The sequence below is a fragment of the Mercenaria mercenaria genome, chromosome 8 (assembly GCF_021730395.1).
Source record: "Mercenaria mercenaria strain notata chromosome 8, MADL_Memer_1, whole genome shotgun sequence".
Classification (NCBI taxonomy): domain Eukaryota; kingdom Metazoa; phylum Mollusca; class Bivalvia; order Venerida; family Veneridae; genus Mercenaria; species Mercenaria mercenaria.
The window spans coordinates 67,983,155-67,998,356 of NC_069368.1; the positions used below are offsets into that span (position 1 = coordinate 67,983,155).

General features: G+C 37.2%; 1 protein-coding gene across 3 annotated transcripts in view; it reads left to right on the forward strand.

Moving 5' to 3' along the window:
* Positions 1-15,202, forward strand: part of LOC123566148 (ankyrin repeat and death domain-containing protein 1A-like) — a 70,801-nt gene that overhangs the window by 46,768 nt on the left and 8,831 nt on the right. For 2 of the 3 annotated variants that reach the window (XM_053550119.1, XM_053550121.1), the window contains 6 exons: positions 3,684-3,788; positions 6,610-6,708; positions 7,507-7,605; positions 7,835-7,933; positions 10,059-10,157; positions 13,991-14,089. In XM_053550119.1, coding sequence (XP_053406094.1) covers positions 3,684-3,788; positions 6,610-6,708; positions 7,507-7,605; positions 7,835-7,933; positions 10,059-10,157; positions 13,991-14,089 — 600 coding nt within the window. The remainder of the gene's footprint in view (positions 1-3,683; positions 3,789-6,609; positions 6,709-7,506; positions 7,606-7,834; positions 7,934-10,058; positions 10,158-13,990; positions 14,090-15,202) is intronic. The other variant, XM_053550120.1, reaches the window with a different exon arrangement.

Below are 15,202 nucleotides of genomic sequence, written 5' to 3' on the forward strand. Positions count from 1 at the left end.
GTGAAAAGTGGCTCCGCCCCGGTGGTCAATTGTATATGAGTTATATAGGAAAAATACTTCAAAAATTATCTGATCATATTTCCTAGATTGTTTAATTATAATCACCTGATGACCCCAAGTAATAAGGGGTCACTTGACTGTAACCTTGACCTACTAACCTACTTTCTTGTTTATTAAGATACAGTCTTGAAATTTGGATGACATATACAGTTTTGCACACCGATCATAACACCATAGAAATTTGGACCACGTCAGTAACTTTCGATAAAGATTTCAATACTCATCTTTAATGTTCTTAGCCCTGACCTACTGGCCTACTTTCTTATTTTTGAAGCTACAGCAAAGAGATTTGTATAATTTTCAACAGATTTAAGTACTTATCTTGAAGAATCTTTACCATGACCTTCTCACCTATAGTTATGTCTCCCACCACACAGTGGCATGGGAGACATATTGATTTACTCCAGTCTGTGTGTCTGTGTGTCTGCCTGTGTGTGTGTGTGTGTGTGTGTGTGTCTGTCTGTCTGTCTGTCTGTCTGTAACAAAGCTTGTCCGCACTCTAAGTCGAACATTTCTCATCCGGTTTTCACCAAACTTAAACAAAATGTGTTTGACTGTGAGACCTCGGCCAAGTTCGATAACTAGCCGAATCGGTCCAGGCATTTTGGAGTTATGGCCCTTTAATTACCAAAAATCGTTCTTTTTACTCTTGTCCGCACTCTAAGTCGAACATATCTCATCCGATCTTCACCAAACTTAAACAAAATGTGTTTGACTATGAGATCTCGGCCAAGTTCGATAACTAGCCAAATCGGTCCAGGCATTTTGGAGTTATGGCCCTTGAATTACCCAAAATTGGCCTTTTTACTCTTGTCCGCATTCTAAGTCGAACATTTCTCATCTAATCTTCACCAAACTTGAACAAAATATGTTTGACCATGAGCCCTCGGCCAAGTCCGATAACTAGCCAAATCGGCTAGGCATTTTGGAGTTACGGCCTTGAATTACCAAAACATCGCCTTTTTACTCTTGTCGCTCACTAAGTCGAAACATTTCTCATCCATCTTCACAAACTTGAACAAAATTGTTTGACCATAAGACCTCTGCCAAGTCGATAACTAGTCAAATCGCGCCAAGACACTTTTGGAATTATGGTCCTTGAATTACATGATAATCAGCCATTTTTACTCTAAAACCTAGTCAAGACATTTCATACCTAAGCCAGAATTTCCATCCGATCTTCACAACTTGAACAAAATGTGTTTGACCATAAGACCTCTGCCAAGTTCGATAACTAGTTAAATCCGCCCAGACACTTTTGAATTATGGTCCTTGAATTACTGATTGGATCCACTCGTCCAGACCATCTAATTGGATCCACTCGTCTAAACCACCTAGAGAAACAAGACATTTTTCATACCTCCGAGCCAGATATTTCCATCCGTACCTTCAACCATTGAGAGATTCAACGTCAAAACACAGGAGACTCCTGTCTGTCATGCAAGAATTTAGATTACTTGGGTTTGATCCCGAATATATAATAGGTGGATCGATCTGGGATGCTGCATTCGGCTCGAGTGCATTCTGCCAGATCGGATTTCATGAAGCGCGCGTGCGTCGAGTGTGATCCGTCCAGAGCCGAATACAAAATCCGAGATCTAGCTACTGTTGTAATGACCCTTTTATTATATACCTCTACCTTTTTGTTTATTTGTAATACGGTGCAACCTCTGTAGAGCAACACCCTTTCGGAGATACAAATATTGACTGTTATGTAGAGGTTGTTGTCCTGGAGAGGTAATTTGTTTATTTCAACATAGGGAAATTTTGATAATGTTGTTATAGAGAGCTTTTTGCTTAAGAGAGGGCCGCTCTGGAGAGGTTGTACTGTAGAACGAAATCTTAAATGTTTGTTGATGTTAAAATCAAATGAGTGATGTTTTTGAGTGCGCTATTTATATAACTGAGTCAGCTCATGCATATTCAATGAATGTAGTCCGAAAACATACAAAACAAAAGGTACAATACGGACTTTAATCTGCATGGTCATATTAACTTGTGAAATACAATCCAAATTTTTGACAGAATATATATATATATATATATATATATATATATATATATATATATATATATATATATATAATATATATATATATATATATACATACTTCATTATCCTGTTGTATTTACAGCAGTGAATGGATATATTTCATTGTGTTATTGTATTTACAGCAGGGAAAGGGTATACTTCATTGTGTTGTATTTACAACGGTGAATGGGTATACTTTATTGTCTTGTTGTATTTACAGCAGGGAATGGGCATACCTCATTGTATTGTCGTATTTACATCAAGGAATTGACATACTTCATTGTGTTGTTGTATTTACATCAGGGAATAGACATATTCATTGTATTGATTGTATTTACATCAAGGAATGGCATACTTCATTGTATACAGGAATGGGGATATTTCATTGTATTGTTGTATTTACAGCAGGGAATGGGCATACTTCAATGTATGCAGGAATGGGGATACTTCATTGTATTTACAACAGGGAATGGGCATACTTCATTGTATTGTCGTATTTCATCAAGGAATGGACATACTTCATTGTGTTGTTGTATTTACATCAGGGAATAGACATATTCATTGTATTAATTGTATTTACATCAAGGAATGGGCATACTTCATTGTATACAGGAATGGGCATACTTCATTGTATACAGGAATTGGGATATTTCATTGTATTGTTGTATTTACAGCAGGGAATGGGCATACTTCAATGTATGCAGGAATGGGGATACTTCATTGTATTTACAACAGGGAATGGGCATACTTCATTGTATTGTCGTATTTCATCAAGGAATGGACACACTTCATTGTGTTGTTGTATTTACATCAGGGAAAAGACGTATTAATTGTTGTATTTACATCAAGGAATAGGCATACTTCATTGTATACAGGAATGGGATACTTCATTGTATTGTTGTATTTACAGCAGGGAATGGGCATACTTCAATGTATGCAGGAATGGTGATACTTCATTGTATTTACAACAGGGAATGTGCATACTTCATTGTGTTGTTGTATTACATCAGGGAATGGGCATATTCATTGTATTGTTGTTTTTACATCAAGGAATGGGCATACTTCATTGTATGCAGGAATGGGAATACTTCATTGTATTATTGTATTTACAGAAGGAAATGGGCATATTTCGTTGTATTGTTGTATTTAAATTAGGGAATGGGCTAATTCATTGTATTGTTGTATTTACAACAGGGAATGGGCATACTTCATTGTGTTGTTGTATTTACAGCAGGAAATGGGTATACTTCATTGTGTTGTTGTATTTACAGCAGGAAATGGGTATACTTCAAAGTGTTCTTGTATTTTCATCCGGGAATAGTTAAACTTCATAGTGTTGTTGTATTTACAGCAGGGAATATGTTTACTTTATTGTCTTGTTGTATTGACAGCAGGGATTAGACATACTTCATTGTATTGTTGAATTTACAGCAGGGAAAGGGTATACTTAATTGTGTTGTTGTATTTACAGCAGGGAAAGGGTATACTTAATTGTGTTGTTGTATTTACAGCAGGGATTAGACATACTTCATTGTATTGTTGTATTTACAGCAAGGAAAGGGTATACTTCATTGTGTTCTTGTATTTACAGCAGGGAATGGGCATACTTCACTGTGCCACACAAGGCAACCATCTTCACGTCATGAACTTCATCTTCGAATCATTGGAAAATATTGACATCAACTGCACTGAGAAAGTATGTATTGTCTAATAAACAACTTTTTTTTGTCAAATATGAAAACAGCTACTTCTAACATGACACTGAAATTTTAATTTGAATTTCGGCAACCACCACTGCTGGAGGAGATGGTATTACCGTTTTACATCCAGGTATATTGTAAAGAATTGTAAAGAACAGACAAGTGATATAGTAACTGTCAACATATACATGATCACATTGTGATCTAAATTAAGGCAATGTCATTGCTCAGTATTCAATGATGTTCGTTAAATATTGTCTCCCCATACAAACGCTATAAACAGCAATAATTGTCTTTGTAAAACTTTACTTACTGTTCGCTGAAAAAATAGAATTTCGTTATGATAAATCATACTTATTCACTTTTAAGAGTCGTGTGTATTTGAGCCGTGCCATGAGAAAACCAACATAGTGGGTATGCGACCAGCAAGGATCCAGACCAGCCTGCGCATCCGCGCAGTCTGGTCAGGATCCATGCTGTTCGCTTTCAAAGCCTACTGGAATTAGAGAAACTGTTAGCGAACAGCATGGATCCTGACCAGACTGCGCGGATGCGCAGGCTGGTCTGGATCCATGCTGGTCGCATACCCACTACGTTGGTTTTCCCATGGCACGGCTCATTTGATTTGGTTTATTTCTGTCTGCTGTATAACATTGTTCTTTGAGAACGAAAGTGTTGCATTGAATAATTTATATTTTGCTGACTGGAGGGATTGAAATAATCTCTTTGGATTATACAAAACAATGAAGTTAAAATCGTGTTTAGCATTGTGAAATAATGCATGTATGGATCTTTTATCATTCCTTTGAGTCCGTAATTATCACCGCAGATAATACTTGTCAGAATATTGATTTGGAATTGTTATGACTAATATATCTTTGTCATCAAAGTTTAATGCCTTGGAATTCATTCTGGATTCAAACAACAACGACATTCAAGGTATTGTCATTTTATCTAGAATAGTGTTTCAATAACTTTTAAACGGAAATAAACCCCCTGAGACTCGTATATCCCACACAGACAGTTATTGTCATAACATTACTAATCACTTAGGACAATATGACAGTTGAGCAAGTTGATTTAAACACGATTATTATTTATAATGATATGGTCGTTCCAACAATAATATGTCAGTAAATAAAATGCTGATATTTCCTTAAGAAAGACCAAGGCCACGCTCTGAGGTAGCCTATTGTCATCTCCAGATCTTCTAAACCGCTTGGAACATTTTCATAAAAGTAGCATCAAATATTTACCCTCATCAAGACGACATGCAGACCGCATAACCAAGGTCACTAGGCTCAAGAGCAAGGTCATACTTTGAGGTCAAAGGTGAAATAGCTTTATTTCGTGTCCGCTTGGAATATTAACCTCATCAAGACGACCTGCAGAGCTCACAACCCAGGTCACTTGTGGTCCAAAGTCAAAATCACATTTTTAGGACAAAAATGAAATATCTCAAACTTTTGTCTGTTCCGTATCTTTTAAACCACAGAAATAAAGATCATAAAATTGGCATAAACTCTTAACCGCATCAAAACGACATGCGTGGTGCAAACCAAGGCCACTAGGTCCACGGACAAGGTCACACTTAGAAGTCAAAGATCAAATAACTCAAATTTGTGTCCACTCCATATTTTCATAACCACCACTGGACGAATTTTCTTGCAATACCTAGATCGCTATTGTCATGATCAATGTCACTCTTAGAGATCAAAGATTAGATAGCTCAAATTTGTGTTTGCTTCATATCTTCTTAACCACTGGAAGGATTTTCATAAAATTAGCATCAATTGTTAACGTTGCTAAGACGACATAACCCAGGTCATTAGGTTTAAGGTCAAGAGCACGGTGATGATTAAAACTTGCATATCAGAGCGGTGTTTGGGGGTGGGTGGGGTATTATAATCAACTTTTGTGAAAGCTCTAGTTTTAACAAGATATAGAATTTAGCTAAATAATCAAACGACATTTGTTGAGTTGTGGAGGTATGTATGTTACGCGTAACTTTTCAACGTATCATTCCCGTTTGATTAAAGATTTTAGACTAAGACTGAAGACAAAATTTGTGTGGTTTTAATATGTAAATCACAATAATTATTACTTTCCATGCTAAACATGGATATTTTAACTCATTAAATTACAAAAGAACAAACCTCGTACTACCTAGTAATTACAGTCCCGGTGTATAAAAAAGATGCAGTGTGATAAAAAAATCTACCTGACCAATGACACAAAGGTATTCAGTACAGTTACTTAGTTACCCGTGAGTATTGCACGGCAAACTGGTTGTATTCTGTTTTATTAAACGTATGTGCCCTTGCAAGCATTAATGAAATAGAAACATACAAATGGAAGTATATATAACACATTAAAACAATGAAGACGCATAGGTTGTGCATAATTGCACCGCACTATATATTAGGAAATCAGATTTCTCCAAGAACATTTTAAAGATCTTCAAAGTAAATACAGTAATCGTTTTTTTGCGTAGCAACTATTTTCGAATCGAGAAATATAGTACAAAAAAGCAACTGTTAAGGTACATAATCAGTGCATGCATCGACAGCGCTAGAGCAGTCCCCAGAAATGAGTACGGTGTGCAAGAATGTGCGGTTATAAGGTCGCAGAAGTGCATTAACTGCTCTTTATGAAAACATGTGAAATAACAACAGAATGAATCGTGGACCATCATATACTTAGATCGGCGATTTGTTTGGGACAAAACTGTCTCTCGTACCATTTGCCTCTTACATTTGTTTTTCCTACAGTATTATACTCTGAAGATAGTTAATTGATGATTTTCGATATTTTCAGAATGACAAGACAGCACTACATATCGCGGCGGAAGAAGGTCACTTGCATGCTGTAATGAGGTTGATAGATCTACGATGTGATATCAATAAACGAGATATTGTAAGTCAGTTTACTGAAAACGTTTAGACTCATATGCAACGAACCAAACCCATGCCATATGAAAGGATAGGATCTTTTTTACATGATAAAATATAGTGAAAACGGATGAAATTCCTGTGTTCAGTAATACATGTACTCTGAGTATCGACCGTAACAGTATAGCTGCAGGTTTTCCGTGCTACTGTTTTCAGAAATTGTATAAGACTTATTTCATGATGTCGAGAATTGAAACCATGAAGTCATTTCTTTATGTCAGGAAACAATTCTTACTTTCTAACGTTAAGAATTCAATAAGAATTACATTAGAAAACGAGTTTATATTTCTTGATGTGAAAAATTAAATTGCTGATATCAAGATATCGATTCTCTGGTGTAAAACTGTGTGCCTTGATACCGAGAAATGATTTGTGATAAACTAGTTCATCCGGTCAAATCATAGTACAACATTTTTTAACACTTTAGAAGCCACATTTTCAGTTTGATCATCATAAACCTTTGTCAGATTATGTGTCTGTATGAAATCTAGGTCAAGTTCAAAAGCGAGATATCCGAGTTTAAGAACTATATCATTAGGTCAATTCATTGAAAAGTTTGGTTGATGTTCTACCTGATTTTCATAAAACATAGTCAAAATGTTTGTCTATGAAGCCTACGCCATATTAGTTACTACGTTATCGGATGTAAGAACAAGGTCAGGTGAGCGACACAGGACCTTCGGGGCTCTCTTGCTTCAATTTTATTCTCTCTGATAGTTGATATATCCTGAAAGAAAAGTCTGACTGTATGTTACTGTTTTAGGACTGTGCTTCAGCATTACATTTGGCGGCAAAGAACGGTAATCATGAAGTTGTCAAACGTCTGCTGATGGTTGGCGTTAACGTAGATGACAGAGAAGGGGTAAATATAATAGATATATCGGTTACCACTAGTTACCTTGTATGAACTATTAAGACTGAAAAATATTAGTAAACTTGATAAAACCTTGTTAACTCCTCTGAGATTTCATTTGAAAGGAAAATGCAAATTTTTGATAATTATCCCTTACAGACATAAAATTTTAAAATTTTTCACAATATCTCAGTGAGCTTAATTTCTTCCAAATCTCAATGGTCATATTTTTTTACAGGAGGGTAGAACTGCGCTCCACCTAGCGGCCGAGGCAGGCCATCTAGAGACAGTCGAGGTGCTAGCAGATTTCAATGCAGGTCCTAATGCTGAAACAATAGTATGTTTTTCATAAATGTTGATTTTGTACATAATTTTTATGCCCCTGATGTCGAAGAACCCGGGAGGCATATAGTGTTTGAACAGTCCGTCTGTCCGTTCGGCACACATTCTTTTCAACTTAGCTGTTACAGCTTCCATCCAATTGAAACGAGACTTGGTATACATCATCAACAAGATGCGGACATCCGCATACTACGAGGACTATTTTTATGTGGAGTTATGGTCCTTTTTGGCTTTGAATATAGCATCTACATCAGGACATTGTGTACTCGACTCCTGCTGTTTCTGTCCGATTGAAATAAAACCGGGTACAGAGTCAACATCAAGTAGACATGCCAATTCTGTGTGGAATTTGTGGACAGTTTGTTCCATTTATACCCGTTTTCCGACTATTACTCTGCCAAGCATTTCTAGAGGGCTTGTGTCATGCAATGTTGATATCATTCTTGTTCAAATATTTATTGCACATTTCAATATTTCATTTTATAGCCAGAATATACTTTATACCAGAATTTACTTTATTAAGGTTTAGCAACGTATCACCAAACCAAAGAATATATTAGGTAAATCACAACATCTTTACAAACAATCTACCTGTCAAAGGTATATTTCATTATACTATCCCATACAACTGGATACTTAAAATATTCTCAAAAAGTTGCCCACCCCGCACCTCTTTGAAAATGAATGTCTTTAGTAAACAGTTACTGAAAACTACATCAAATGCAGTTATGTGGAATTTCAGCAGCGGGACAGTATTATCCCCCGCCGAATGCGGATGGGTATAGTTTTGGCGTCGTCCGTCTATCCGTCCGTCCTTCCGAGCTCACATTTGCATATTTAGGTGGCTATAGGAACAATAGGTAACTGTACTATTTCGTTGATGCCATTCATTCCGTAAAGATTTTATGTGGCTAAAAGATCAACAGGGAGAACAAAAGAGTAGTTGTAGGAACGTCACGTCCGTCTTTCCGTCCGTCCGGAGCCATATCTAGAAAGTGGTTTGGAATATTTAAATAAAACTTCATATACACGTCCACCACTAAAAGGAAATATGGCGGTGCGGAAATGTGGCACGTCAAGTTTCAGTCAGATTGCCTAAGTAACACCAGAGTTACGGCCCTTAGTAGTTTCTAGCGTTAACTTTATAGGGTACTATAGATATGGCAATTTCTGCTTCATAACTTTTTTCTCTTTTTAAATCGTAAACCTTTAATGAATATTTATCAACATGCAAAGTTGTACCCTCCCCCACCTCGCTCCTTCACCCAGTCACCCACACCACCCCGATCATGCACCCCCCCCCCCCCCCCCCGAAAAAAAAGAGAAAGATTTTTTTTCTTCATTTTGTTTAAATTTTTCAAACCTTCCATTAATATTTATCAATATGTAAAGTTGTAACCCCTCCATCGCCCCCCGCCCCCAACCCACAACCTCCCGTCACCACCCACATTTGATGGTTTGATGATGCTCTCTTAAGGACATCTGTTCTTTAAGTTCAAATGTAATGAAATTATTTGCTTCTTAGTAACATTCTTAACATTTTGCCAGATATAGTCTATTTCTTTGCCATTCCTTACCACAAACCCATTCGGCGGAGGATACCAATTCATAATGCATCAAAACGAAGATATGTAAAGGTTCTTGGAAAATTTGGAGTTTGTAAAAGGCGCTAAATGTGACCACTTTATACAGTGCTCTTCTGGAGTTAAATGCATTTACCAGTAAATTGACAATCGTTTCGTAGAGTTACGCTGTTCAAATTCAAGTAAAACAACTCTTCCTTTCTATGGTTTGGTGTTGTTTGAATTTTTTCTCAAAATGTGGACCTAGCCGTTAATGCAATGAATAAGTCACTTAAATTGAATGCTGACTTTGGCTTCTCTAGCATCATACAAAATTCTCGAGACTTGAACAAGGAAGATATTTACAAAAGCAAATATCAAATAAAAGTATTTTATGATAAATTCGAAATCACTCTAAATCAGGTCATAATAACTTTTCAAAACTGTTTTAATTTTTTAATTATCATTGAATGGTATTAGCAAGTATTCATAGAAAGGCAATTACGAAAGTATCTGTCTTGGAAAGTAGATCTATATAAGATGAATCTATACTTACAGAAGGAGATAACTCCGCTGCACTGTGCTGCAGGCAAAGGCCATACAGACGTTTGTCTGAGATTAATCAAACTTGGTGCTAACATTGATTCTCAAAACCATGTAAGTATGTCATGAAAAACCCGCTATTTCTGTGGTCTATACTAATATTTTCTTCACGAAATAATCAGTGTGTATTTATTGCATCAAAGACTATCTTACTATCATACCAACCGGTTCATCGAGTTTTAAAAACCGCGAGAAATTAAAACATTTTATGTTCTAGAAAAATGATTGGCGTTTCGTGCAATTTCAAAATTCATATATTGTCCACTTTAAAATAGTTCTTTCAGTTAGACTGGGATATGCACTTAAATTCTTTTAAAGATAAATCTCTCTATCATAAAATCCCCTTATTGGTAGAAACATTGCACTCATCTATTCGTCTGTGTGACGTCCCGATTTCGTTGTGTTTTTTAATGCAAGATGGTAAGTGGGAATTGATTCAAACTGAAAATACTCATTCACTATGATGATCTGACATGCAGTACACAGGTTCTATTACTGTTTTGAATTTTTACAAAGGTATACCCGATATTGGGAGAGCAATGTTTTGGTTAAGATTTTATTTGTAAGCTGATACCTCAGGAAAAGCGTAAACTATTGAAATTGAAAAACTTGTTTACAGTGATCTTTTGTGTGTGTGTGTGAGGGGCGGGTATCGCCGTTTTTCAACAGTATTTCAGTTATGTAACGGCGGGCAATTACCCTAACTGGTGTTTCTGGATTCTGTACAAGTACAAACCCGCCCGCTTAGCTCAGTAGGTAGAGTGTCGGTCTACGGATCGCAGGGTCGTGAGTTCGATCCTCGGGCTGGGCGTATGTTCTCCGTGACTATTTGATAAACGACATTTTGTCTGAAATCATTAGTCCTCCACCTCTGATTCATGTGGGGAAGTTGGCAGTTACTTGCGGAGAACAGGTTTGTACTGGTACAGAATCCAGGAACACTGGTTAGGTTAAGCCGTTACATGACTGAAATACTGTTGAAAAACGGCGTTAAACCCAAAACAAACAAACAAACAAACCTGTTCTCCGCATTCCCCACATGAATCAGAGATGGAGAACGAATGATGTCAGGCACAATGTCTTTTATCAAATCGTCACGTAGAACATACGTCCGGCCCGGGAATCGAACTTGCGACCCCGCGATCCGTAGATCTGCACTCTCCTTATTTAGCTAAGCGTGCGGGCATGCAGTGCAAAAGCTCTGTAATTATATCATTTTTTGCAAAGTAATGCCCTTTTTCTTATGCCCGTTTTGAAACAAACGGACGCATTATGTGAAGGAGCGTGCGTTCGTCCGTCCGTCCGTCTGTTCCATTTCGTGTCCAGAGCATAACGTAATTACCATTCAAGTTATTGACTTCAACCTTGGCAAATTGGTAGATGGCGACGAGACGATGTGCAAAGCACATGAACCAGGTCGGTAGGTCAAAAGTCAAGGTCACAAATATAGCTCAAAGGTCAAATTTGACCCTCATATTTTGCATACAGAGCATAACTTAATAACCATTCAAGGTATTGACTTTAAACTTGGCATACAGGTGGCTGACGACGAGACGATATGCAAAGCACATGAATCAGTTTGGTAAGTTAAAGGTGAAGGTTACAAATAGAGCTCAAAGGTCAAATTAGTCCTTCATATTTCGTGTCCGGAACATAACTTGATAACGATTCAAAGTATTGACATCAATCTTGGCATGGTGTAGAGCACATGAACCAGGTTTGTAGGTCAACGGTTAAGGTCACAGCAAGGTCAAATCTGTCAGTCATGTTTTGGGTCCAGAGCATAAGGTAGCAATGAGACGTTGTGTATAGCACATGAGCTCGGTCTGTAGGTCAAAGGTCAAGGTCACAAATTAAGTTCAATTCTGTCATTTGTATTTTATACTAGTATCTAGAACATATCTTCAAAAGTATTTAAACTTTGTATACAGTTGGGTGATGATGAGATGATTTGAGAAGTCAGCAATCCACATTACTCCCCCAACTCCTGACTCCGCTCCCCACCAAAAAATATATATATATACTTTTTAGCTAACCTTTGTTCAGGTGAGTTATTAGTATAAGTGGGTGGTCCCGCATCCTTCATTAACATTTTTATTTAAACATCTTTTTTCTCTGAAAGTACTGGTCAGAATTACACCAAATTTGGTCAGTAGCATCCTGGCATGGACCTCTATCAAGTTTGTTCAAATGGTTCACCTTGGCCCTTTTAGGGGCCACCAGAGCTAAAACTAGAAAAAAAAACATTTAAACGACTGCATCTCAGAACCATTTGATGTATCTTCATCAAACTTGGTCTGTAGCATCATTATAAGGTCCTTTACCAATTTTGTTCAAATGGGGGCACTTGGCCCCTTTTAGGGGCCGCAGGTGCTAAACATGAAATTACTTTAAACAACTTCTTCTCATGCACTGTTTGATGGATCTTCATCAAACTTTGTCGGTAGCATCATTATTAGGTCTTCTACTAAATGTATTCAGCTGGGGACACTTTGTCCCTTTTAGGAAACACCAGAGCCAGAAATAGAAACTTATTTAAACAACTTCCTATCATAAAGTTTGTTATAATGTTTATTCGTTTTTGGGCTGTCACAGCAAAATACAGAACAACTGTTAAAAAACCTGTTAATGAACTGTTCACCAACTTGGTCAGAAGCAAGGTCATATGGTCGAAGTCTTCTTCAGGTGAGCACCTTAGGCCCATTTGGGCCTCTTGTATATTCTTGTGCCTTAGAACTTGGCCATTAGGTCAAAGGTCTGGTCAAGGTCACAAATTAAGTTCATATCTGTCCTTTGCATTTTACGTCTGGAGCACAACTTCAAAACTATTAAATGTGTTGACTTTAAACTTGGAATTAAGGTTGGTGCATGTGATGAAGTGACTTGAGGAGTGCTACAATACACATTACTCCCCCCCCCCCCCCCCCCCCCCCAACACACACACACACATAAATTAAAGCCTTGCCCCAACAAAAAAAGTTCACTTACATTTTCTTGTTTCTTACCAATGGCAGCTGCCATACTAAATCCCCACCCCTTCCACATTACATTCTCCTCTCCCTGACACACACCCAAGAAAATTATACTTTCTCCTCTGTGGATCAACTGCATGTTTATTGCCCCACTTTGCAGAGCTTTTGCTTTCAGCCCCTTTATGGGGTCATTAGAGCTAAAAATAGAAAACCTTTAAACGACATTAAACTCATGAAACACTTGATGGATCTCCATCAAACCTGATATGTAGAATCATTGTAAGGTCCTCACTCAAATTTGGGCACATCACCTGTTTTATGTTTTTATATGCTAAACACAGATTTTATCATTCATGATTCAGTGTGTCATATGGTCAAGTATAGTGCGTTTTATTTGACCTGGCGGGGCAGAGTCAATCTCTGGCTTATGCAAATAATGGTAATCTCAAAAAACTAGCAAAATAGGTAGAGCTACAGAGGTAACAGTGAAAGGTAGATGACTTTCTCACATGAAGAATTCTATGAGCAGCTTTAAACCCGCTTCAGTGATTCTGTCAGGAATTTAACCACTTGGCCAGTTAAATAATTAAAAATGCCCCATCTTATGGCTTTACCTCCAGGACTGTGGAGACATAAGCAGACCCTTTTTCTGCGAGTGACAAGGGGCATGAACTCTGGTATGATTTAAACCTGTGTTAAAGACAACCTCTGAACAGAGACCGCCTGGCTCTAAAGACCACATGTTTTGTTTCCCATTTTATCATTTACAGTGTATTTAAACCTGTGAATAAAGACCACCTCCCAGTGAAGACCACATTTTGGCTCTCCCAAGGGTGGTCTTTATAGACAGGTTTGATTGAAAAAAAGGAAGGGTACATTAGACAAACTACTGACACTATTGAATGTGATTTTCAGCAAGGTAACACAGCATTACATCTAGCAGTGATGGGCAACTTTCATGATCTCACACAGGCCATTGTTGATGCAAAAGCCGAGATAGACTTACCTAATCATGTGAGTACAACTATGTATAAGCTTTCAAGCAAGCATAAGTTTAATAAATCATTTAATTTATCCAACTACGTATGTATACATGTAACTGTTACAGAACCAAGAAAGATTCACTTTTCCTTGAAAATAAAAGCTTCGACAGAGATACATGTACATGTTTACTAAACTAATTTCAAGGAACTTGAAATTAGTTTAGTATTTCACCATCATGAGACGGAGTGTCATGCCAGGTCCCTAGGTCTAAGGTCAAGGTCACACTTAGAGGTTAAAGGTCAAATTCAAGAATGACTTTGTCCGGAGCATATCTTCTACATGCATGGAGGGATTTTGATGAAACTTGGCACAGTTGTTCACCATTATGAGACGGAGTGTCATGCACAAGAACCAGGTCCCTAGGTCTAAGGTCAAGGTCACACTTAGAGGTCAAAGGATACAAGAATGAAAACTTTGTCCAGAGCATTTCTTCTTCACGCATAGAGGGATTTTGATATAACTTGTCACAAATGTTCACCACCATGAGGCGGAGTGTCATGCGCAAGACCCAGGTCCCTAGGTCTAAGGTCAAAGTGACACTTAGAGGCCAAAGGTCAGATACAAGAATGACTTTGTCCGAAGCATTTCTTCTTCATGCATGGAGGGATTTTGATGTAAATTGGCACAATTATATAACATCATGAGAGGAAGTGTCATGCACAGTTCCTTTCTTTAGAATTACTTCCCTTTGTTTTTACTATAAATAGCTTATATTGTAACTTCTTCATTACTAGTCTTAGGGAAAAATCGAGACCACTTTTCTGTAGTACATGCATGCTACATCCAATTTTGAGGTGTATTTTGACCAATCTCTACCTGGTAAAGATTTTTTTTGGGACTTACAATTTTTTTTGAATTTTTTTTTTTTTTTTTTTTAAGATTAACTTCCCTTAGTTGTTACTATAAATAACTTATATTGTAACTTTTTTATAATTGACCATAGGGAAAATCCAAGACCACTTTTCTGTGGTACAACATAGATGTTACTTTCAAATTTTAGGTTATTTTAAGGTCTCTCTACCTGGTAAGGAATTTTTTTTTGTGAACTTAGGAAAACAAAAGACTTACAATGATTACTAAACA